Source organism: Phocoena sinus, chromosome 3 (genome assembly GCF_008692025.1).
Source record: "Phocoena sinus isolate mPhoSin1 chromosome 3, mPhoSin1.pri, whole genome shotgun sequence".
In the NCBI taxonomy this organism is placed as follows: domain Eukaryota; kingdom Metazoa; phylum Chordata; class Mammalia; order Artiodactyla; family Phocoenidae; genus Phocoena; species Phocoena sinus.
In genome coordinates this window covers 41,246,532-41,271,506 of record NC_045765.1, presented here as the reverse complement: position 1 = coordinate 41,271,506, position 24,975 = coordinate 41,246,532, and the positions used below count along the sequence as shown (strand labels likewise).

The 24,975-nt window shown below is 44.3% G+C and overlaps 2 protein-coding genes across 8 annotated transcripts in view; one reads left to right on the top strand and one right to left on the bottom strand.

Annotated features, from left to right (window-relative positions):
* The window catches only part of GEMIN5 (gem nuclear organelle associated protein 5), a 42,957-nt gene extending 39,023 nt beyond the window's left edge, over window positions 1-3,934 (bottom strand). For 3 of the 6 annotated variants that reach the window (XM_032625555.1, XM_032625556.1, XM_032625559.1), the window contains exons 1-3: window positions 2,764-3,933; window positions 1,791-1,951; window positions 887-1,068 (exon numbers count right to left, since the gene is read on the bottom strand). In XM_032625555.1, the coding sequence (XP_032481446.1) occupies window positions 887-1,068; window positions 1,791-1,951; window positions 2,764-2,929 (509 nt within the window). In that variant the 5' untranslated portion in view covers window positions 2,930-3,933. Of the gene's footprint in view, window positions 1-886; window positions 1,069-1,790; window positions 1,988-2,763 lie in introns of all 6 variants that reach the window. The other 3 variants (XM_032625560.1, XM_032625557.1, XM_032625554.1) reach the window with 2 other exon arrangements.
* Window positions 3,935-4,293: 359 nt separating this feature from the next.
* The window catches only part of MRPL22 (mitochondrial ribosomal protein L22), a 43,010-nt gene continuing 22,328 nt past the window's right edge, over window positions 4,294-24,975 (top strand). The window contains exons 1-2 of one of the 2 annotated variants that reach the window (XM_032628504.1): window positions 4,294-4,696; window positions 4,771-4,813. In XM_032628504.1, coding sequence (XP_032484395.1) covers window positions 4,540-4,696; window positions 4,771-4,813 — 200 coding nt within the window. In that variant the 5' untranslated portion in view covers window positions 4,294-4,539. The remainder of the gene's footprint in view (window positions 4,697-4,770; window positions 4,814-24,975) is intronic. The other variant, XM_032628503.1, reaches the window with a different exon arrangement.

Here is a 24,975-nt window from a genome sequence, read left to right as displayed (position 1 = left end):
CCTCTTCCAACAAGATCTGTGAACCTTCTTGTACCTATTTCCACATTCTTAGCTGTTCTTTCTACTTGTGGTCTGGATCCAGTTTCCTCTTGACCTCCCATTATCACTCACGCATTCTTCACTGTTCACCCCTGCCACAGGCTCCCCCTTTTCTGCCTCAGCATCAGCATAAAAACATGCCTTTGTTATCTTCCATTTAATACTCCCTTGACCCCCATACACCTCCTCTGGCTTCATGTCTATATGCACGTTGTCACAACGAACTGTGGAAACGTTGTCTCCATGTGTATCTACCTCACCTCCCAGTCTCTTGAATCCACTCCAGTTGAACTTTCTCCTCCTACATTCTTGTGCTTATGTCTAGTATTCAAACTAGAGAGACTGAACATCTTTGGGAGAGAAGTAAATGGAGTGGTGAAGGAGAGGGGATTGTGCTCTCAGGCAGCTCGTGTGAAACAACCTTGGTGATCACTGGGGAGACAGATCCCAATGCCAGATCGCTTTCCCAATTGAGTGGGAGAGCTGAGAACCAGAGACAGAGCTGAGTCATTTGACACTTTGGGAGTAAATGTTATAACCAAGGGTAAGTATGGAGGGAAAAAAGATGAAAGAGGACATTTCTGACATTTGGAGGTTGACTGAAGAAATCAGATATGAAGAATGAGTAAAGTACAGTATCATGGAAACCAAGGAAACCGAAATAGAATGGGAGAGACAATGAGGACCCAGAGGTCACAAGAATAAATGATACCAGGGGTGAAGGGAGAGTGGTTAGTGCCTGTAAATGGTTTCCTCTGAAGAATAAAGGGACAGGAGAAGGTAGAGAAAATGCAAAATAAGATCATAAACAAAAATAGATCATCAGTGCAGATGGCACAGTACTTACCCAATGGCTACTAAATCTTCATGATGAGGTGAGCAAGTAAGACAGAAAATTGTCCTGGGTTCTATAAAGAGGTGCTGGCTGTCATTTCTGTTAAGCCAGTAACAGAAAACTACTCCTTTTTCATCTCCAGATACCAGTAAATCCTTTACTAGAGGAGACCAATGCAATGCTGATATTGTATGCTTTAAAACAAAACAAAGATATCTTTGCTTTTCATTTGTCAATGCTGAACTTTTTTTACTTAGTTTTTAACCTGTATAATGCTAGGCACATTATAGGTACTTACTAAATACTGTTAGGACCACTTGTAGAGCAAGACTACATTATAACCAAATGAAAGGAGAATTTAGGCTACTGGGGATCAAAGAGCCATTTAAAAAATTTCTTCCTTTGACAGATTAATGCAAAGTTCTTACTAAGATTAACTGAGTCCTTTCCTACATTCTCTAGGCAGGTATATCAATTAATCATCTAGTTTGGAAACAAGTTTCATTCACTTACAGTTTATATCAGGAGTCTTTTTCATGGTAAAGTGCCAGAGAGTAAATATTTCAGATTGTGTGGGCCATACTGTCTCTGTTGTAACTACTCAACTCTGCCATGGTAGTGTGCAAGCAGCCAGTACTTAAAATTGTAGACAGTACTTAAATGAATGACTGCGATTGTATTCCAATGAAAGAATTCGCAAAAGCAGGCAGCAGTGCAGTTTGCTGACCTCTGATTTATATGTATCTCCTTCCAAAGAAGTTTTGAGGTACCTTACAATACAGAGCTTCTAATCTAATGAACAAACACAATTATAAAAGTTACCTTGCACAGATGAGCTAGCAAAACTATACTTGAAGGAAGAGAACTCTGGTACAGATAAATAATAATGGTCTGAGAAACCAGCAAGTCATGGTACCTGATGGAGCGCATGTTCCGTCACAACTGTTTTTGTCTCTACATCCCAGATTTTCACAGTCCCGTCATCAGAGCTGGTGGCGCAGAGGTTGTATTGACCCGGGTGATGACAAAACGTGAAGCCAGACACCCTTTCGGTGTGTCCCACCAACTCCCCTATGACTTCAAGCAAAACCAGACTCCAGATTAAAGTGCTACCTAGGATTCCAGAGAGAATCCTTCTGTTGTTAGATGGTGATTGGGGCCTCACTTATCCCATGGAATAACAAACATTTCCAGGGACTCACAATCAGAAACCCCAACTGCTGGTATTGGCTCTGCCACCTGACTTCAGACAAGTCTTTTTATCTTCTTGGGTCTCAGTCTTCTCAACTGTAAAATACCATTCATATCACTTGATGTGCCTAGTTCTTAGGCTGAGGAGCAGCTCAAGTGAAGAATGTAAAAGGGATTCCTATTTAGATCTGGCCAGAAGTCATTTGGAAAAGAGTAAGTATCTGGCATACCATATCCCAAGGCATAATCAAAACCTAGTTTAGAGCCTGAAAGCATCCGGCTCAAGTCATTCATCTTACAGAAATGAGTATCATATATTTGCAGGATCTCTCTTAGGACCTGGAGCTGTAGGCAGCACCCAACCCCAGGAAGGCTCTCAGGGGGCCCGCACGCACTGGGTTGGGGAGGAAGGGCTAGGTGTTATAAATTCCTGGCGAGACACATGGATAGCTCTTCAGTAAGCCAGCGGATCCACGTGAGAGCGCCAGGAGGCGGGACCACTCAGCCGCAGCGTGGTGTACAGCCAACCTCGGAGATCGGGACACGACTCAGTTTAGATGACTGTGAGCGGACCCTTCTCCCAGCCCGCGTCTCAGTTTCCCCATCAATAGAGAGGGGGGTGGCTGGACACGCCCACTTGGCACCCCCGGGGAACGCAATTAGTGCAGGAAGGCTGGGGCCAAGAGGTGGGGAATTACCTCGAAATGGAGACGTCCCTGGGATCACGTCCGCTCCCGGGCCCACGCGGACAAGGAAGACAGAGGTCCGCGCCGCGAAGCCGAAGAGGCCCCCGGGCACGGCATCGCTGCATCGGGAGCAGTACCAGTTAGGGGAGGGCGGCAGCGTGCGCGGTTCCTGTCCCATGATCACGAGCAACCGGGGATGAGGAAGACAGTTCGTAGCCCTACGCCGGAGACGGGAAGGGGGCGGGGTTAATTTAGAGCCCCGCCTCCTGGGGCACGCCGCTACGGCGCGCGCGGAGGTCCAGGTCTCACTGCGCGCGCCGCTCCTGCGGCCTCGGGGCTGTGAAAGGCTGGGCCCTGCGGGCGGCTTTTTGCCCCACCAATGCCGCCTGCGGCTGGAGGGTCCGGTGCTGCTGGTTAGGTATTCTCACTTGCTACAGCAAGGAAGGTTAATTAAGAGGTTAGAATGATGGAGTAACCTCCCCGCACTGCTGGTTTATTCTCTGGACCTGTTCAACCCTGTCCCATCAAATATTTTTTTAAAGCTATGTGCCGGGGCGCCTTGGTAGCTCTGGAGATGCTTTAAACGTATCTACAAGAAGACAATTAACAAAGATAAAAGTTCGAATCAGAAATCAAAAACAAGGGTTTCTGCAACTGGGTGGAAATTCTGGCTCTGGTTTTTGATACTCAAGAAGCAGCAGAATAGAGTGACTCTCTTTTGATCTGATTAAGTGCCAACTCTATGAAGGGACTGTTTGTGTTAAGTGCTGTGGAGGAAAAAGAACCAAAGTTTCCTTCCAACTCAAACGTCCTAAAATGCTCAGTTTCTGCGCTTACACTCTTCTACTCCGTATTGCTTGTTTGCATTGGATACCAGGAACTCTTGCATATGTAGCAAACGAAACCAGAACTATCTACGCTAATGAAAAAAAATATACATATACACACATACATTTACTTATTCGGATGTGGGTAGGAGCACTAACTTTGGAGGCACCCAACCCTAGATTGACCACTGTTTTTGCCAGGTATTATCTGAGGGACGTTAACCTATCCTAAATCTTTTTTCTCAATTGAAGACCTGATAATACAGGTCTGGTTGGATTGCTGTGAGGAATACACGAGATTTAGTGAAATGCCTGCTGGCCATATATGGTAGCAAGTTCCTGCTGATTATTAACTCATCTCTTGGAGGTCAACCTGGAGATTAGCATCATACTTTGTATTTGAACTGTTTGTTCTTTATTTTTATTTATTTATTGAAGTATAGTTGATTTGCAATATTAGTTTCAGGTGTATAATATAGTGATTCACAATATTTAAAGATTATACTCCATTTAAAGTTATTATAAAATATTGGCTATATTTCCTGTGTTGTACAAAATATCCTTGTAGCTTATTTATTTTATACATAAGTATGTTTGTATGTTTGTTTTTTATACATAAGTATGTTTGTATGTTTGTTTATTTATTTTATACATAAGTATGTTTGTATGTTTGTTCTTTAAAAGAGCTTTCACACAATCTCTAGTGATCTTCACAAGCCTGTGCCGTAGGGATACTTAGTTCTTTTGAGAAAACTGAAGCCCTCCCAGGTTAGTTGGCTTGGTTCACGGTCTCTGTTTTCCAAATCCTTTCAGACCATTTGTGAGGTGAGGCTTCGCAGTTTTTCTGGATCCCGACGAATTTTCGGAAACTCGCTAGTCTTTGACCTTTGTTAAGTAATTCTTTCCCAAGCAAGGCTGATCTGACCACACCTTAAGCGCCGGCCGCGTGTTCACGGTCTCCATGACAACACCTCGGGTGTCAGTTGCGGGTCGGTCTCGCGATAAGAGGGGGTTAAGTCCGGAGAATTGCGCATGCGTTTTGCCCACACGGCCTCTGAACTCAGAGGCTTCCGTAGAGGGCGGGAGAAAGATGGCGGCGGCAATACTGGATCGTTTGGGTAAGGATTTCTTGGTGGGTGGAGGGAGGGTGTGAGGTGGGAGTCTGAATTGACGGCGTGTGTTGATATTGCAGGTGCGTTATGGATGCAGAATCTGAGGGGGAAGCTGGCCTTGGGGTAAGTCTTTCGCCTTGGAGTTGGGGAAGGGTCCAAGCCTTAGTCTTACTAGTCTCAGTTACTTAGACCCTAAGTGCCAGGCTCTGCTTTAGGCTCTGAGGCTAGCGAATGAGACAGCCAGTCTCTGCTTTAGGTTCTGAGGCTAGCGAATGAGACAGCCAGTCTCTGCTTTGCCACCCTGTGTTTTCACCGCCGTATTGCATAGCCCTGCGGGTATCAGGATTATCTATGACCGAAGACACGTTGTAAATGTCTTTTCTGAACACTTTTTTTTGATCTTTTTGGATATGGTTAGATTCTCCCGCCCAAATTGGGAGCGTACTTTTCTAGTTATCTCTGTAATTATTTGCTTATTACGGGCAGGGACTGTATTATAGACAGGTGCGGTTTACATCGTGCCTGACATTGTTAAAATCTTTGTACGCCTTATCTCCTTCTCACAGCATCCTACGTAGTGTAGGTACTGCTATACCCATTTTTTCAGACAAGGAAATTGAAGCCCTCAAAGTAAGTTGCCCAAGGTCCGTCAGTTACAGGAATTTTGAAGCTTTATACTATATTTTTAGAGCATTCTTTGACCTCAGGACAAAGCGTTAAGGTTAGGGAATGCAGCTGAAGTCAGTACTGGCAAGAGGCTTTCTCTGCTCCCTTCTCATTGTTCTTCTTCTGTAGTACAGCTGTGGCTCTTTGGAGGTTGATAATCTGATTGTAAATTTTCTGACTGATGTATTTGTTAACATTAATTTTGGTTTAGTCCATAGACTTTGGAGACAGATAAGTTGAGTGAGTCCACATTTTAACTGCGATTTTGGAAAAGTTACTTATTCTTTCTAAGCTTCAGTTATCTTCTATGATATGAGAGGAAAATTAGTACTACCTCATATATTTTTAATCAGGATTAAATGAGATAATGCTTATGAAGTGTTTTGTACAGTGCATGGTGTATAATAATCCCACCCTAAATCTTAGCTTCCATTAGTGTTTTTATCATTATGAACTACTATTGAGTTCCTGTTAGACCCAAGCGGTCTACGAGGGATTCCAACTCGCCCAAGAACCGCCAAGAGTCGAGAGCCGTTGCAACACGCAAGAGGTTTATTAGGAGCCGATGCACCGGGGTTCCCTGAACCTCACGCAGGAGGCCGATGGGGAACCCCTAAAAGCGGAATCACATACTTTTTATAGGTTTATTTACTCATAGGGCGGGTATATTCTCACAATGATTGGGTAAATGTGGTGACTTTTGAATTCATTGGCTTAGGAAATTTTGTCCCACCTTCTGGCCGTTATAGTTGTCTGTTCATTGTGGCGGTTAGGGCGTATACCTGTTACGGGCAACTGGAAAATTACCCGCTGTCTGGCAAGTCCCCGTCAACTGAAAAACTCCAAGAATTGGTTTCGATAGGGAGAAGGAGTGGCGCACGATAGGGAGAAGAATTGGTTTCGATAGGGAGAAGGAGTGGCGCACGATAGGGAGAAGAATTGGTTTCGATAGGGAGAAGGAGTGGCGCACGATAGGGAGAAGAATTGGTTTACGGGAACAAGTGAGGGGGTGGAAAGTCCCTAAAGGCCCCACATTCCCCCCTTTTTTTTTTTGTAACTAATTTCAATCATGGAATTTCAGTTTCTTTTTGCGAGTTTTGGTATTGTTGCCTTAGCATTAAAACTTGTACCGTACTAATGCGTTCTCTAATAAAGGCTATCAGGCGATTCAGAATGCATGGTCCAAAAGTTAAAAGCAACAATAAAATAATGAGGGGCCCTAACAAGGTGGAAACTAAAGTAGTAAGCCAGGGAGATTTATCAAACCATGATTGAAACCATCCTTTTTGATTTTCCCTTTCCTGTTGTCTTTTGTCCAGGCACTCCCTAAGTTTGTCCATAGTTTTGGTAATAGCCCCAGAATGATCAATATAAAAACAGCATTCTTCTTTTAGTGCAGCACATAGTCCGCCCTCCTTAAGGAACAGCAGATCTAATCCCCTCCTGTTTTGCATTACCACCTCTGAAAGCGAGGTGAGGGATTCTTTTAACTGAGTTATGGAACTTTCTAATGCCCGGAGGTCAACATCTACAGCTTGCCTTAAGGCATCATAATAGTGGGGTTGTTGGATGAGGGCTGTTGTACCCGTTCCTACCCCGGCTGCCATTTCTAGTCCTAGGAGTACAGCCAGGGTGAGTGTTATGGGTTCCCTCTTAAACCTTCCTCTGCCCTCATATTCATCTAGAAAGGATGAATCTGAATGATAAATGAGTCTGGGGACCAGCTGAACTAACACACAAAAATCGGTTGAAGCTTTAAGGACCTCTAAAGAAATGCAGGGGGTCAATCCTGTGTTACATGCCCACCATCCATCCGGAGGAGGGAGGAGATACCCTGAGCCCTGTGGGAGGCTTAAATTGGCACAAAGATGTCGGTGGGACGAGGGGGGCGTTCCTACACATGTACCGTTTCCTAATACTGAGGCCAGGGTCAATTTACTATTTCCTTCTTGTTTCCATCGACATTGATCTGGAGTGTTAACATTATTATAATTAGAATTATATCCTATAGCATCATAATAAGGGGGAGGAGCAGCATAGCAAAGCCAACATGATTTGGTAGCCTCCGGGTTTGTGGCATTTAAAACCTCAAAAGCCACCTGGACCAATGAGAGCATTCGGTCCCGGGGGGGGGGGCGGGGGGGGGTCTTGGGCTTGATTGTCATTCCTTTTGGCTCAAAACTTTGGTTTCTTATCTCTGGTAACGCTGTGGGAGGGGCCAAAGGTAGCGAAGAGTGCCCTATCTCAGGGTTGGGGCTTATAGGAACTGGAGTAGGGGTTTTAATTTTTAGTTTGATGGTCATTAGTAATCCATCATCATATCCTTCTTTATAAAACCTGATTCCCCATGAATGGCCATTTATCCAGTTTTTTATCTTTTTTTCCTGGTTCATTAAAAGAAATCTTAAGGGGATGGCACCATTTAGTACATTCAGGCCTATAAGTTAAGGGGTTGGTTGGGTGTGTATAATTGGCTGTCACCTTAATAAAGTCCCAGCCAGAGGTGGGCTTCCAATAGGTGTCTCCTGTGGTTTCATATCCCCAGCTTTTGCAATAAAAGTTTTCAGTTCCTCCACATTTATAATTAAGGGACCTGTGGCGATGGAACCCGGGGCATATGTAGAAAGCAGGAGCTCTGAGCCCAGTCCTCCGAATCCCGTTTTTGCAACCCTTTCCGGAGGAATCAGCTCTAGTTGTTAAAATTTTTGGAACATTATGTTGATCATAATAGTCTTCTAAATCCCAACCGGGAGCCCCTATGGCCAGTTTACAAACATCAGGAAAAAGGTTTGGCCACCAGGTCCATGGGGGAGCGATATTGCTAACAGACCATATTACATCTCCAGTTTGGGAAATTACCTGCCAGGTTAAATGCTGGGGCAGGTGAGGACTAAAATTACTCACAGTCAGTAGGGGTAACAAAGTTAAAGTTATAAATCTGATGATCGCAGAAGCTTGAGCTTGAGCGGGTTGCTGGTCTTTTGGGCTCGCCATTCCGATGTTGCAGATGCTGGTGCGGCCTTCACGTGTGAAGCGTGGATCCACGCAGCGATGCCGTCTACCTTTATAGCCGTGGGGGTGGTGAGCAGGACGATGTATGGTCCTTTCCACCGAGGCTCTAGAGTCTGGGTTCGGTGCCGACGGACGTACACAGAATCTCCGACTTGGAAGGGATGAGCCTCTGCTGGTGTTCCTGGTCGGTAAGCCTCTGCCAGCTGGGACCACACCTCCTTTTGGACCAACTGGAGTCCCAACAGCCTAGCATATAAGTCAGTGTTATTCTGGCAGTCAGGACTTAATTTCTCCCTTAGCGTAAAAAGAGGAGGTGGGGCCCCGTATAGTATTTCAAATGGAGTAAGATAATAGCGGGAGGGGGTATTTCTAGCCCGGAACAGGGCTAAGGGAAGGAGCACCGTCCAATCTGTACCGCCAGTCTCTATGGACAATTTAGTTAGGGTCTCTTTTAGAGTTCTATTCATTCTCTCTACCTGTCCTGAACTCTGGGGTCTGTAGGCACAATGTAATTTCCAATCAGTCCCCAGGTATTTGGCCACACCCTGACTTACCTGGGCGACGAAGGCGGGACCATTATCTGATCCTATTACCTTTGGTGCCCCGAACCGGGGGAAAATTTCTTTTAAGATCTTTTTGGCCACCACAGTAGCTGTCTCCTTCTTCGTCGGGAAAGCTTCTACCCATCCTGAGAAGGTATCTATAAAAACTAGAAGATACCTGTTACCGTACCTTCCAGGGCGTATTTCAGTGAAGTCGACCTCCCAATAGGCTCCTGGGCGGTCTCCTCTGAGCCTTTTTCCGACCTCAAGTTTTCCTTTATGGGAGTTTACCTGTTGGCATGGAATGCACTCTCGTGCAATCTGCTCAGCTAATTTAGTTAGTCCAGGGGTATCATAACCTGTCTTGTGTAGTAGGGACACCATCTTTTTGGTTCCCAAGTGTGTCCATCTGTGAATCTGTTGTAGCATGGATTTTGCTTGTTGAGGAGATAATGTTCCTTTAGTTATGGCTGGGGTAATTGTTCCCCTATCATTTGGTTTCCCAGGACTCTCATCTGATAGTTCTAGTATGATTTCCCGTAGAGCCACTTCTCGTGCCACCCTATCTGCCATGTTGTTGCCTCTTGTCACCGGGGTATTGTCCTTCTGGTGTCCGGGGCAATGAATGATGCTGACTTTAGTGGGGAGCATGAGGGCAGCTAGCAGTGCCACTATTTCTTCTTTGTTTTTAATTTCTTTGCCCGCCGAGGTGAGCAACCCTCTTTGTTGGTAAATGGCCCCATGGACCTGGGCGGTAGCAAATGCGTATCTACTGTCCGTATAGATGTTTACCTTTTTGTTTTCTGCTAGTTCCAATGCTCTAGTTATGGCGATTAGTTCAGCCCGTTGGGCCGATGTCCCTTGCGGTAATGTGGCTGCCCAGATGACCTCTTTCCCGTCTACCACGGCTGCTCCCGCCCGACGCTTACCTTCCTCTAGGAAACTGCTTCCGTCAGTAAACCAGGTAACGTCGGCGTTGGGGAGGGGCTGATCCATCAAGTCTGGTCTGCTACCGTGTGCTGCAGCCAGTACTTCCTGACAATCATGGATGACGGTAGTGCTTTCCAGGTCAGGGTCGGGTAGCAAGGTGGCCGGGTTGAGTCCTGTGGCTGAGGTAAACTTAATACGATCTGAGTTTAACAGCAGGGCTTGGTAATGAGTCATCCTGGCAAATGTCGGGTGGCTGGCGAATTACACTTTCTAATGCATGGGGGGCTGTTATCGTTAGGTTCTGCCCCAAAGTCAGTTTGTCAGCATCTTTGACCAAAGCGGCCACCGCGGCGATTATTTTTAAACAGGCGGGCCGTCCTGCTGCCACAGGATCCAATTTCTTTGATAGGTACGCAACCGGGCAATTCCAGGGGCCCAGTTTCTGAGTTAGTACTCCCTTTGCAATACCTTTATTCTCGGCCACGTACAGATGAAAAGGCTTAGTGATCCTTCCCCCGTTCCTTTTTTTTAGGGCATTCTCTTGCCCAATGACCTTTTTCTTTACAGTAGGCACATTGGTCCTTGTCTAATGGCCGCCTTCTATCCGTTGTTCGCCCTTCCTGTCTATTTCTGTCTCTACTGTTTCCTCCTCTGACTACAGTGGCCAGTATCTTACTCAAATGTCTTTCTTGCCTCTTATCTCATCTTACCTCAGGAGCCTCTTGTTCCTTCTGCTTTCTTTCTTCTCTTTCTTCTTCTGTCTCCCTCTTATTATATACCTTATCTGCCTCTTTTACTAAGTCCTGAAGGGAGAAACCTTGTAGGCCATCCAGCCTTTGTAACTTCTTTCTAATATCAGGGGCCGCCTGGTCAATAAAGGCCATTGCTATGGTGGCCTTATGTTCCTCAGAGGTTGGATCATAAGGAGTGAATCGTCTAAAAGCCTCCATTAAGCGTTCTAGGAACACGGTTGGCGATTCCTGGGGCCCCTGAGTTACCTCTCTTACCTTAGCCAAATTCGTGGGGAGCCTGGCCGCTCCATGGAGACCCGCCACCAGAGCCTGGCGATACATTTTCAGGTGCTCCTTACCTTCCAGGGTATTAAAGTCCCAATTCGGCCTGACGAGTGGAAAACCGGCATCAATCTCATTAGGCAACTGGGTAGGTTGTCCATTGGCGCCTAACACATTCTTTCTAGCCTCCAGGAGAACCCGTTGCCTCTCCTCAGTTGTGAGGAGAGTCTGGAGGAGCTGTTGACAATCATCCCAGGTGGGTTGGTGGGAGAAGACAAGAGACTCTATTAGAGCAGTAAGAGCCTGTGGGTTTTCAGAGAAAGTAGGGTTATGCATCTTCCAATTATAAAGATCTGCAGAGGAAAAGGGCCAGTATTGAAGGGGCCTATTCCCGTGGTTATCGGGGGGGCCATAGTCTCTAAGGGGTAAAGCAGTAGAATCCGGGGAAACAGCCCTCCGGCTTCTGGTGCCCGCCGAGGGACCCCCCCTTTCCGCCATAACAGGTGGCCCTACTGGTGCGGAGGGTTGTGAAGCTGGGGGTCCTAGGGGCGACATGGGATTTAGGGCCGGAGGATAAGGAGGTGGGGAATCTAGAAGAAGCAAATCAGACTGCAGGTCAGGATATATCGCCTTTGGCGGGTCCGGGGCAGCAGATGACTTTTCCGTGTCTGGGGTTTTCTTCAGGGCCAATATCTCCGATTGTGCTGGAGCGCATGCAGACGTGCCTGTTGAGGAAACAAAGGGCCGGACCCACGGAGGCGGGGAGAGAACTAGATCTTCCCAGACCAAGATATATGGTATCTGGTCTGGGTGTCCGTGGGGTCCTGTGTTAAAGACCCTAGACTTGACTAGCCCAACCTTATCTAACAAAAAAGATCCCTCGGGTGGCCACCCTGTCTGAAATGTAGGCCACTCAGAGGTACACAGCGTTTGCCATTTTCCTTTCCTTACTTCTACCGAAAGGTTGTGGGCCCTAGCCCTAACTTCGGTCCAGTGGCTTAGGGTAAGAGAAAGAGGAGTCGTCATAGTTTGTCCCATTGTCGTCCGTCAAAAGAAAGATAATAGTACAGAAAAACAATAAAATTTCAAAAGACACACATTGATATTGCCGCCGCGAACTTAAACCCGAAACCAACTCAAATTCAGATGGCAGCTTATATAACCTGCCAGAACCAGATGAAGGGGAGACAAAATTTGTTTCTCCTTCCAGATGGACCACCAGGGCGTCCCCCGGGGCCCGTGGACACCAGCTTTCGGCACGTCTGCCTAGCCAGGAGTCCAATACAGATTCCACAGCAAGCCGGTTCGCACGGCTTTTTCCTAATGGCGGCTAGCAACAAACAAACGACAAACAAACAGACAATTGGGCTCGAGCCTACCTGATACCTCCGACTCCCGATGTTCTTGTGACCCAGGGGCGAGTGGGGATCCCGGACGAGCCCCCAAATGTTAGACCCAAGCGGTCTACGAGGGATTCCAACTCGCCCAAGAACCGCCAAGAGTCGAGAGCCGTTGCAACACGCAAGAGGTTTATTAGGAGCCGATGCACCGGGGTTCCCTGAACCTCACGCAGGAGGCCGATGGGGAACCCCTAAAAGCGGAATCACATACTTTTTATAGGTTTATTTACTCATAGGGCGGGTATATTCTCACAATGATTGGGTAAATGTGGTGACTTTTGAATTCATTGGCTTAGGAACTTTTGTCCCACCTTCTGGCCGTTATAGTTGTTTGTTCATTGTGGCGGTTAGGGCGTATACCTGTTACGGGCAACTGGAAAATTACCCGCTGTCTGGCAAGTCCCCGTCAACTGAAAAACTCCAAGAATTGGTTTCGATAGGGAGAAGGAGTGGCGCACGATAGGGAGAAGAATTGGTTTCGATAGGGAGAAGGAGTGGCGCACGATAGGGAGAAGAATTGGTTTCGATAGGGAGAAGGAGTGGCGCACGATAGGGAGAAGAATTGGTTTACGGGAACAAGTGAGGGGGTGGAAAGTCCCTAAAGGCCCCACATTCCCATTATATCTAGCTTTGTCTCAGATTCTCAGCTCAAGGGAGGAAGAGGTGGGCTAAAGAAGAAAGTAGGAAGTACTGGCACTTAGGATTTGTCTTCACTGCTTTCGTAGATTATCTTCTATCACTCTACCCCCAACCATGCTGATTTACTTACTTTTTCTGAGTATGCTGTGCCTTTACTTGTTTCTTGGTTTTTCATAATTTTCTCTCACTTTCTGTCAGTAACAGCAGTCCTCATTATTCAGACCCCTCTTTAACTGTTTCCCCTTCACGATCTCACTAAAAATGAAAGAAGTCAATTTCTCCTTTCCTTTAGTATGTGTTCCTTAAATAATGGCTTCATGTATATGTGTCTGTGTCCTTTGCTACCTCATGTGTCCTGGACAGTTAGGGACACTTCTTGTTTTTTTTGTAGCTCCAGTATAGGGTCTTGCACAAAGTGAATATTTTGTTGATTTTTGTTGATTTAAATTGTCCCACATTGACTTATATTGGGAAGCTCTGAGCAAGTAACTAAAGCAGCTTGGCTTCAGTCTTGTCATCTGTGTAATACAAGAGGGTTGGATTTTGCTAGGTAGTCTTGGAGGCTCTTTCTAGTTTTGAAGTTATATAATTTTACAAGTCCCCATTCTGAACTTTCTAGTGGGGAAATGACCACATGAAAACTAAGTAGAAAAGGCATAACTAATGCTTATGATGACCGTGTAAAATTTTAGAGATATCTAATTCAGTGGTTGGAAACTTAATTACATACCAATTGCCGGACAGGTAATAGAAATGAATGAACTAGCAGAAGTGGTCTTTGTAAAAAGAGAGTGGTAGGGCCTGTGGCAGTTGTAGAGTGCATTCCTCCTCTAAAGGCATTGAATTGGATTAAAAAAATGCTGCGACCAAATAAAACTTTTCTGCAGGCTATATTTGGTAGCAGATTGACAATTTCCAACCTTTGAATTTCAAGTCTCCCATTTTACTGATGCATGCATTTGGGAATTTTTGTGACTTACTGAAGGTTACATGGCAAACCTAGGATCTAAACAAAAAATTCTCTGGCTTAAAATAGTGCTGTATCACATCCTGGGAGGGACTGAGTGATGAGCCCTGAAGGGGTTTGTCGGAGGAGTCTTTCTGGAAGAGGTGAGTTTAAGTTTAAAGAATGAAGAGTATATTTTGGTAGTTTAAAAGTTTGGGGCTTCCCTGGTGGCACAGTAGTTGAGAGTCCGCCTGCCGATGCAGGGGACACGGGTTCGTGCCCCGGTCTGGGAAGATCCCACATGCCGCGGAGCGGTTGGGCCCGTGAGCCATGGCCGCTGAGCCTGCGCGTCCGGCGCCTGTGCTCCGCAACGGGAGAGGCCACAACAGTGAGAGGCCCGCGTACCGCAAAAACAAAAACAAAAAAAACCCAAAAAGTTTGAAGGCACTGGTTACTAAGCTGTACATAGGTTAAAATTCTCCACAAGAAAACCCAAGTTGGAAATGTCATGAATCGGCAGTTTGGTGGATAAATGATGAGAACAGTGTGATATATTTGAATAAATACTGGGCTTCAGGTGATAGAGCTGGATTTCAGGTCTCTGTCAGGGACAAGTATTGTGGTCTTGGGCCATTTGCTTAACTTCTGTGAGGCTCATTTTCCTCATATCAAAAAATGAGGATAATATTTAACTTCAAGGGTGGTTGTGAGAACTAAGAGACTAATACGTAAAATGTCTATTTTAGCGCCTGGTACTGTGGAGGTGTTTTGACTGGGGATGATATTGCTGTGAAGTTGTTTGAGAGGAATCGGATTTAATGCTGGAACCAATCAGTAGTTACTCAGCACTCTTAGATGAGATTACATATTTCATCTATCAGCCCTACTTTTGTAGAACAACTGGCAGGAAGGTAAGAAACTGAAATATACATTAGCCTATTCAGTTGAGTCACTCTTAAGAGACTTTTCCAGTGTAAGGGGTAGTAATTACCTCTTGTTTTCATGCATCCATGCTTTCAGTGTTCTGATTGCCATGGCCAGCAGATTTGACAGCCCCGCTGATTTGTGCTCTCTTAAATAGATCTTATCCTATGATCTGAGGGCTTGTGATTCCTTGCCCTTTAGGACAGTGGTTCTTAAATTTGAGTCACAGACCTCTTTGAGAGTATGGCGAAGGCCACAAGAAATATTCCCAGAAAAACGCATATCGCATTCATAGTTTGGCTTGTAATTTCATAACCCTTAGTGTAGGAATCTTTGCACTGGGACATCATAACTAAACAAAAGGACAATAATGATACACAATAATAAATGTAACTACACAGTAATGATTAGTGGTGTAAAATATGTTGGAAAATGTGTCAGGCAGTGACCCTTGGGTTAATGGGTGAAATATTTTCCTCAATATATTTTGAAAAATTTCCGTCGTATAGGAAAGTTGAAAGATTACAGTGTCCTTCAGCTGGATTCATCAGTTGTAAACATAACTCTATAAATATACATGCTTTTTTCCCTGAATCATTTGAAAGTGAATTGTACACGTTATGGTACTTTACTCCTAATCACTTCAGGTTGTATTTCCTGAAAGTGACAGCAGTCCCCAGGAACCACAAACCATGATCAAAATGGTATAACTTAATGATCTTTTATTTTAATGTTTTAGTTAAAAGGATTCAAATAGAAATCAAGTGTATGCTGACATTTACTTTTTTTTTTTTGAGGGGGGTGGGCTGCGCTGTGTGGCTTGCGGGATCTTAGTTTCCCGACCAGGAACTGAACCTGTGCTCCCTGCAGTGGAAGCGTGGAGTCCTAAGCACTGTACTGCCAAGGAATTCCCTGACATTTACTTTTTTTTTTTTAGTTTATTTTTGGCTGCACTGGGTCTTCGTTGCTGTGCCCAGGCTTTCTCTAGTTGTGGCGAGCAGGGGCTACTCTTTGTTGCGGTGTGCAGGCTTCTCACTGCGGTGGCTTCTCTTGTTGTGGAGCACAGGCTCTAGGTGCACGGGCTTCAGTAGTTGTGGCGTGTGGGCTCAGTAGTTGTGGCTCATGGGCTCTAGAGCACGGCCTCAGTAGTTGTGGCACACGGGCTTAGTTGCTCTGTGTCTTGTGGAATCTTCCTGGACCAGAGATCAAACCTGTGTCCCCTGCATTGGCAGGCAGATTTTTAACCACTGCACCACCAGGCAAGTTCCCTGACACTTACTTTTGAAAAAAGAAAAATTGACCATTATTGAGGCTTGACAATAAGCCCTAAAATGGCCATGTGCTAAAACAAGGAGACCTTATAGATGGACATTTTCAATTCCATAATATTTATGTTTGTTTAGTGAGTCTCTTGTTTATGTGACACTTCATTCCTTTGAAAGCACTCTCAGAACTCTTCTTTCAATCAGAGTTTGTATCTCCTTCAAGCCTAACTCATGGATCTGAAAGGTTTCTGTATTAGTTTCTTAGGGCTGCTGTAAGAAATTACCCCAAACTGGGTGACTTAAAACGAATGAAATTTATTCTCCCACAGTTCTGGAGGCCAGAAATCCAAAATCAAGGTGTCAGTAGGGCTGTACTCCCTCTGGAGGCTATAGGGGAGACTCCATTCCTTGCCTCTTCCGGCTTCTCTCTGTCTTTACCTTACCTTTCCCTCCTTTTTTCTGCTTCAAAACTTTTTCTGCATCTTTCTCATTAAGAAAAACAGAATTACATTTAGGGCCAAACAAGATAATCCAGGATAAGCTCCTTCTCTCAAGATCCCTAACTTAATTACCTCCTTTTCTATAGAATGTATTATTCACAGATTCTGGGAGTAAGGCTGTGCACATATCTTTGGGGCCACCATTCAGCCCACAGTATTCTCTTTCAAAACAGGTCTATTGTATCATCTTCAGGTCCTTTTTTTTAGAAAGATGCCCTGTAAATCACACCTTTACTTTTGCTATGCCTTTAACCTGGAGTGCTCTTTTACCAGATTTCTGAATGTGGAAGTCCATACTTTGTAAACACTCAGCTCAAGTCCCAACTCCTTAAAGCCATCCTGATTACCCCAGCCCTCCTGTGACTTCTTCTGACATTGTAATGCCTGTTGCACATTATAGTTAATCCTTTATCTCTCTAACTGAATTTTAAGTCACTTGAGGGCTGGAAATAGGTTTTATGTCTCTTTGCATTCCCATCACCTAGAATAGTACCTGTAGTACTCTATCCTTATTACTTGGTCAGTAAGTGTAAGTTGAACCATCAGTCAGCCTGAACAGATGCAAGTTGTAGTCTGAGAGATTGCCAGAAATGAGATTCAGGTTTTTCCACTCCAGTGCCAAGAAGGAATCCTAATGGCAAATTAAGTATAGGTACAGATTTCCAGCTTTATGTAATAGAATAGTTTATGCTAATTATACAAATTCTTTTCAGTATTCCTTAGGACAAAATGAGGGCTTTAGAAGCTCTATGTACCCATGCAGTTAGTTACTCACTAGAATATGACTGTTATTACTCTGAATGACACAGTAGTGATCTGAAAGGTTTAATGCCTTATTTTCACATGATTATTGACACCAGAGGCTTCCACTAGCTTTTCTGAGGGAAGGTGTTAGATCTGTGAACTAGGAAGTTGAACAAGAATATATTTATAAACTTTCTGATTTATTCTCAGATTCTTTTTAAAAATTGTTCTACTGAGAATTGTGACTTTTTAAATTTGTTCTCATCCCCTCTATAGTGGGCCAAACTCCCCAAAGTATAAATAAAAATAAATGAATAAATATGTGCTATATCATGAAAAAGAAGAGTAACATGGGGGCAGGGAAGAATGAAACATTTTAAATAGCCGCTTTGGGGCTGTGCTAGCTTACCCCGAGAGGTTACAGATTGGAGATCTGTCTGATGAATCAAGCCTACAGATATGTTTTGTCTGTTTGTTATATTGTGTTTAAAACCTTCTTTTTCAATCAGTGTTTAAAAAGTAGCAGCTTGCTCATAAAAATCTAGGTTTCTAGATTCTATTATGCATTGCAAAGCGTGGCAACAATTTTCTAGAGCAGAAGAGTGTGCCACTCTTTAGATGGGATGTATATTCTTCAGTTTTCCTCATTTTCCAACCAAGTGTGAAATTTTTACATAGGTACCTATACCCAGCCCTCTTATTTATATTACCTGGCTGCCCCCTGTATTCTCTAATTCATTCTACAAATGTGTATGTAGTGCCTGCTGTGTGCCAGGCTATTCTAGCACTAGGAATTTTGTAGTGAACAAAGAACATAATCATTGCTCTCTTGGAGTGTACAATCTAGTGAGGGAGGCAAATGATAAGTAAAATACAGAGTATATTAGATAGTGACAACTGCTTAGGAGAAAATGAGAGCAGAGAATGGGAGTAGGAAGTGTGTGTATACAAGAGGGAGGCTGCAGTTTCAGATAGGAAAGGCCTCATTAAGATAGCATTTGTGTAAAGATCTGAAAGAAACCAGGGAGCAGGCTGTCAAGGCATGCCAGCATCTGGGTGAACACCATTCTAGAGAGATGGAACATAAGTGCAAAGGCCCTGAGGAGGGAACATACCTAGTATGGTCAGAAGCAGTGAGTGAGGAGGGGAGGTCGTAGTAGGAGATGAGGTCAGAAGAAGGAATAGGAGATCATGTAGAGCCTTATGGATCATTTAAGTACTTTGGTTTTTATTCTTAGTGAGATGGGAAACCATTGGTGGATTTTCAGTATAAGAGTGATATGATCAGACTTATGTTTATGGGTGGTGGCTCTTTCTGTGTTCAGAACAGACCAGAGTGGGGATGAGGAGCAAGGATAGAAGTAGAGAGCACTGAATATTTCAAGTTTGAGATTATGGTGGCTTGGATTAGGGTGGCTGTGAAGGTGGGTGAATGGTTGGATTCTGGCAGTGCATTAACAGCAGCTGACAGGACCTGTTGGTGAATTGGATGTGGGTTGTGAGAAAGAAGGGTGACACCAGGGTTTACGACCTGAGCAGATGGAAGCGTGGAGTCACCGTTTGCTGAGATAGGAAGACTTCCAGAGGAGCAAGTTGGGGAGACCATCAGGAGCTCGATTTGGGGCTTGTGAGTGTGAGGTAGAGACGTGAGGATGCAATTGGATATATGAGTTTGGAGTTCATAGAAGGCCTGCGGGTTTGGGAGCCATCAGTGTATGAACGGTATTTAAAGCCATGAGTCTGGTTGACTTCACTATGAGAGTAGATAGAAAGCACAAGAGTCCAAGGATTGATTCCTACCTGAGGCAGCCAACATTTACAGATCAGGTTGAGGAGGACAAAACAAAGGAGACTAGAGAAGTGTCTAGAGAGGTGAGAGGAAAACCCAGAGTGTGTAGTGTCCTGGAACTCAAGTAAAGAAAGTGCCTCAAGGAAGAGCAGGTGACCAGATGTGATATTATGATTTATGACAAATAGGCCAAAATATATTTCTCATGTATATTTTGTCTTTGTCCACGGTTCTGGCTTACAGCTCCCAAAACCCTTGGAATTTCCTGAGCCATAGGGTTATGGCAGCTTCTTTCGTCATCATATTTGTTCTCTTGTCCTCAGTTTATGGCTTCAGAGCCATAAAGTAAAATGGGTGTCTTGTTATTCCTGACATGGCCCCTTTCCACCACAACTGGGTTTATGCTAATGAGGTGAATTTGGGGAAGCACCTAAGGATGGGGGTTGGTTGTTAGGGGAACCAACCATGAACAGAGGGGTGGAACTTTTAGTCCCACCACCTCCTGGTTTCCAGGGAGGGGAGAAGGACTGGAGGTTGAATCAGTTACCAAAGCCCAATGGGTTAGTTAATCCTGCCTGTGTAATGCAGCCTACATAAAAAGCCAAAAGGAGGGGGTTCAGAGAGCTTCTGAGTGGGGAACCAGAATGCTTCTATGTGTCACTGTGCTGGGCCCCAAGTTTCACGAAGACAGAAGCTCCTTTGCTTGGGACTTTGCCCTATGTATCTCCTCATTTGGCTTTTGATTCATATCTTTTACTGTCTTTCATAAAAAATCAGTGAGTAAATGGGTTTCTTGAATTTTGTGAGCTGGTGAAGCAAATTAATCAAACCCAAGAAGGGCATCATGAGAACCTCTTGATTTATAGCCAGTTGGTCAGAAGCACAGGTAACAACCTGAGCTTGTAATTGGCATCAGAAGTGGAGGGTGGTCTTGCGGGACAGAGCCCTTAATGTAATGCTGTCCCTAGGTAGAGAGTGTCAGAATTGAATTGAATTATAGGACACCCAGCTGGTGTCAGAACGTTGCTTAGTGGTGGTGTGAGGAATTTATTTTTGGCAGCACTGGATCTTCGTTGCTGTGCCCGGGCTTTCTGGAATTGTTGGGTAGTCAGAGAGCCCTTTTACCAGGGATACTTAGATCATTCTCAGATGAGGACTGAAAATTGTCCACTGGATTTTACAACACAGATATCTTCCATGACCTTGATAAAGCACTTTTGATGGAATGATGGGAGAGGGTTAAGGATGAATGGGAGGGCTGGAATTAGAGGCAGGGAGTTTAGGTAACTCAGTCAAGGAGTTTTGCAGTAGTAGCTAGAGGGAGTTGGTCAGGGGACAGTTAAGTTGGGAGATATTAGAGTATATTTGTTTGCTGATGGTAGTGTTCCAATAAAGAAGAAAAATTGATGATTTAAAGGGGGAAGAAAGAATTGCTGAAGCAGTGCCCTTGAGTAGATGGGAAGAAATGGGATCTAGGGAGCAAGGGATGAGATTGGTCCTGATTAGGGCATAGACTTGCATTCATAGTAACAAGTGAAGATAGTAAGTGTGTATGGGTATGGATGCTGGTGGGTATATAGATTAGGTGGTGGGAGCTTGTGGAAGTTCTCTTCTTCTTTTTTAAAAGCAACAATTAATTAAATTTATTTAGTTGCGCTGGGTCTTAGTTGCGGCAGGCGGGCTTCTTAGTTGTGGCTCACCTGCTTCTTAGTTGCGGCCAGCAGGCTCCTTAGTTGCAGCTCGCGGGCTCCTTAGTAGCAGCTTGCCAGCTCCTTAGTTGTGACATGCATGTGGGATCTAGTTCCCTGACCAGGAACTGAGCCCCGGCCCCCTGCATTGGGAGCTCAGATTCTTAACTGAGGGAAGTCCCCTGGAAGTTCTCTTTTGATTTTTCAATTTTCTCAGGGAATAAGCACAATTTTCAGCTGAGACTGAGGATGAGGGAGGAGATATGGGAGGTTTAGCTAGCAAGGAAGAGGTATGAAGTTTGTCTACAGGGGCTAGGAGAGTAAATGGACTAGAGAAATACAGTAGGAATGCCAGGCAGCCTTAAGGGCCCGCTTATTCTTATGAATAAGAATGTAAAATTTAGGCATTCAGTCATTATTGCTTTACAGAGTGAGAAAATCTGACTTACTAACCATCCACATGTGTATGGCGTGATAACTGGAACCTTTTGGAACAGAGAGGTCATGCTCCCTAGTCTGCAAAAACTAGCACCGTCATTTTGTTTTTGTGTTTGTTTTAATGCTGCTGTAGCTAATAGTGACTTCCAATTGGGAGCAGTTTTGTCTCTCACCTCCCCCCAGGAGACATTTGGCAACATTTGGAGGTGCTGCAAGATTGTCACAAGGCAGGGGGTGCTGCTGGCATCTAGTAGGTAGAGGTGAGGGATGCCACTAAGCATCCTTATGACAAAGGCACAGGAGAGCCCTCACAACAAAGAGTGTCCTGCTTAAAATGTCAGTAATGCTGAGGTCGAAAAACTCTGAACTTACCATGGTCCATAGTTGCTGGGATTTCACTTTTTTTGTTTGCTAAATTCTTGTTTCCTTGTTTGATTGTCCTTGACTTTCACTAAGTACTAAAATTATACTGAGTTATGAGAATATACATATCACTTCAGCTTTTTATTTTAGATTTTAATGGAGGCAAGAGGGAGGATGTTCTTTTATTCAGCCTCAAGTGTGGGATTAATGTTATCTGAAGTAAATTTGGAACAAAGAACTTTTTACCTTGATGCATCTAATAACATGAGTTTTTTTTTTTTTTTATTGCGGTACGTGGGCCTCTCACTGTTGTGGCCTCTCCCGTTGTGGAGCACAGGCTCCGGACACGCTGGCTCAGGGGCCATGGCTCACGGGCCCAGCCGCTCCGCGGCATGTGGGATCTTCCCGGACCGGGGCACAAACCCGCGTCCCGTGCATCAGCAGGCAGACTCTCAACCACTGTGCCACCAGGGAAGCCCAACATGAGTTTCTTAAGATTGACTCTGAGGCCAGTATCATCTTCACTTGGGGCTTGAGTATACCTTGTACTAAATTTCAAAGTAAACTTTCAGTAACAAAGAGGAAGTATTCTGTCAAATTGTGACTTGAGAAAGTTTCAGATATTCTGTCTTAACTGAGTTAACTCTTCATCCTAAAATTTGGATTGTATCTGCTACTCTTCAATGCCTAATGACTATGGGCAGGATTTGAAACGTGGTACTTAAACTTAATCCTCAAGTATTGGTAGATAGAAAACACCAGAATGATGAGAGAAGGGAAATTCATATGCTAGTTCCAGCATACCATTTACTTTCTGCTTGAGCTCAGGCAATCTCACCGTACTGTGGGAACCTGTGTGTGTTTCGTGTACAAGCGCTCTGGAGTGGTAGTTCATGCCTACCTTCCTTCACCCAGTTTACGGAGATGCAGTGAAGCTAAAGGGATTTGGGTTTCCTAGTAAATGAAAGGGTATAGTAAATACCAGTAGTGATATTTGAGTTTCAAAATGATAAAAGTTGATCCTGGTTGCCTTTTGATTTTTTTTTGTTTTTCGTTTTTTTTGTTTTTTAAGATTTTAATTTATTTTCCTTCTTTAGAATGCTAACAGTAAGCTAGAGCTCTAGGCAGAGTTAAAATCTAATATTTGTTGGAAGAAATTTTACAGAAGGAAATGGATTCTAGCAATAACCCATGCTATCATTTGTTAATTCCAACTTCCTTTTCTTTATAAATTTATTTATTTATTTATGGCCGCATTGGGTCTTCATTGCTGCCCACGGCTTTCTCTAGTTGTGGTGAGCAGGGGCTACTCTTCGTTGTGGTGCGCAAGCTTCTCATTGCGGTGGCTTCTCTTGTGGAGTATGGGCTCTAGGTGTGTGGGCTTCAGTAGTTGTGGCACATGGGCTGAGTAGTTGTGGCTCGCGGGCTCTAGAGCGCATTCTCTAGTAGTTGTGGTGCACGGGCTCCATGACATGTGGGATCTTCCCGGACCAGGGCTTGAACTTGTGTCCCCTACATTGGCAGGCAGATTCTTCTTTTTTGTAATTAATTATTTTAACATTTTTATTGGAGTATAATTGCTTTACAATGGTGTGTTAGTTTCTGCTTTATAACAAAGTGAATCAGTTATACATATACATATATCCCCATATCTCCTCCCTCTTGCGTCTCCCTCCCACCCTCCCTATCCCACCCTTCTAGGTGATCACAAAGCAACGAGCTGATCTCCCTCTGCTATGTGGCTGCTTCCCACTAGCTATCTGTTTTACATTTGGTAGTGTATATATGTCCATGCCACTCTCTCACTTCGTCCCAGCTTACCCTTCCCCATCGTCATGTCCTCATGTCCATTCTCTATGTCTGCGTCTTTATTCCTGTCCTGCCCCTAGGTTCTTCAGAACCTTTTTTTTTTTTTTTTTTTTTTTTTTTTTTGCGGTATGCGGGCCTCTCACTGTTGTGGCCTCTCCCGTTGCGGAGCACACGCTCTGGACGCTCAGGCTCAGCAGCCGTGGCTCACGGGCCCAGCCACTCTGCAGCATGTGGGATCCTCCCGGACCGGGGCACGAACCTGTGTCCCCTGCATCGGCAGGCGGACTCTCAACCACTGCACCACCAGGGAAGCCCACATGACTCTTTTTGAATTATGGTTTTCTCAGGGTATATGCCCAGTAGTGGGATTGCTGGGTCGTATGGCAGTTCTATTTTTAGTTTAGTGGCTGTATCAATTTACATTCCCACCAACAGTGCAAGAGGGTTCCTTTTTCTCCACACCCTCTCCAGCATTTATTGTTTGTAGATTTTTTTGATGATGGGTTAGGCGGATTCTTAACCACTGTGTCACCAGGGAAGTCTCCCAACTTCCTTTTCTTGAATTTGTTTTCTTTAGTGACTCTTCACAGGCTTTCTTACATAAAGTGGTCTCATAAAAGCCTTAAGTTTTGGGAATTCCCGGGCGGTCCAGTGGTTAGGACTCAGTGATTTCACTGCCGTGGCCTGGGTTCAATCCCTGGTCGGGGAGCTAAGATCCTGCAAGACGATTGGCACGGCAAAAAAAAACAAAGCCTTAAATTTTGAATTAGTTTTATTTTCGAGCTCTTCGTTTCCTGCTTTAACTTAGTGTTATTCCAATAGTTGGCCAGGAGAGGGCGCATGAAACTTTTTGATTTAGTATACTTCTGAATTAAAGACCCCGTTTGTAATCATATTTTACTTTGATTTGATTACAGTTGTTTAGTATTTGGTTGATAATTCATTTTATGAAGCATTTGAACCCTGAAAGTATTGTAGGCGTTCGGAAAGCTTTGTCATTATTGATTCATAATGTGTTTAATTTATTAGCCATTGTATTTAATTCACTGAATGTGTATTGAGGATTTGAGGAGTATCAAACACTATGCTAGATATGGGGGATATAGAAGGCATGGGCCTCACCCTCAAGCAGTCTTTCAGACTGTTTAGTATAGTAGTGATTTCACTGAAGAGTTAAAGAGAAGCCAGGGTGTTCATATTTCTGTAATCCTGCTGTCATCCATGAGATGAAAGAAGAATTAAGGTTTGGAGAGACCCTGGAGATGAAGTACGCCAATTCCTCTTCTCATCGATAAAGAAATTGACAAACTTAGTGCACCCACGAATTACAACTTCATAGAAACAAATGATCATGATTATAAACATGAGAAGAAGGTTTGAAATTGTGTAATACGAAGTTTACACAATTCAGACAGTTTAGACTTTATTTCTTTTGAGAACAGGAGACATGAACTGTTCAGAGGGCCTAATTTAAAGTTAATACTAGCTACCAGTGTTTATCTTGTGCTAGACTTCGTAGGGTGTTCTATGTTAATTATTTATATACCACCAACAGAATGAAGTAGGTATTCTTCTCATTCTAAAAGTAATAATCTCAAATTTATTGAGCCCTATTAT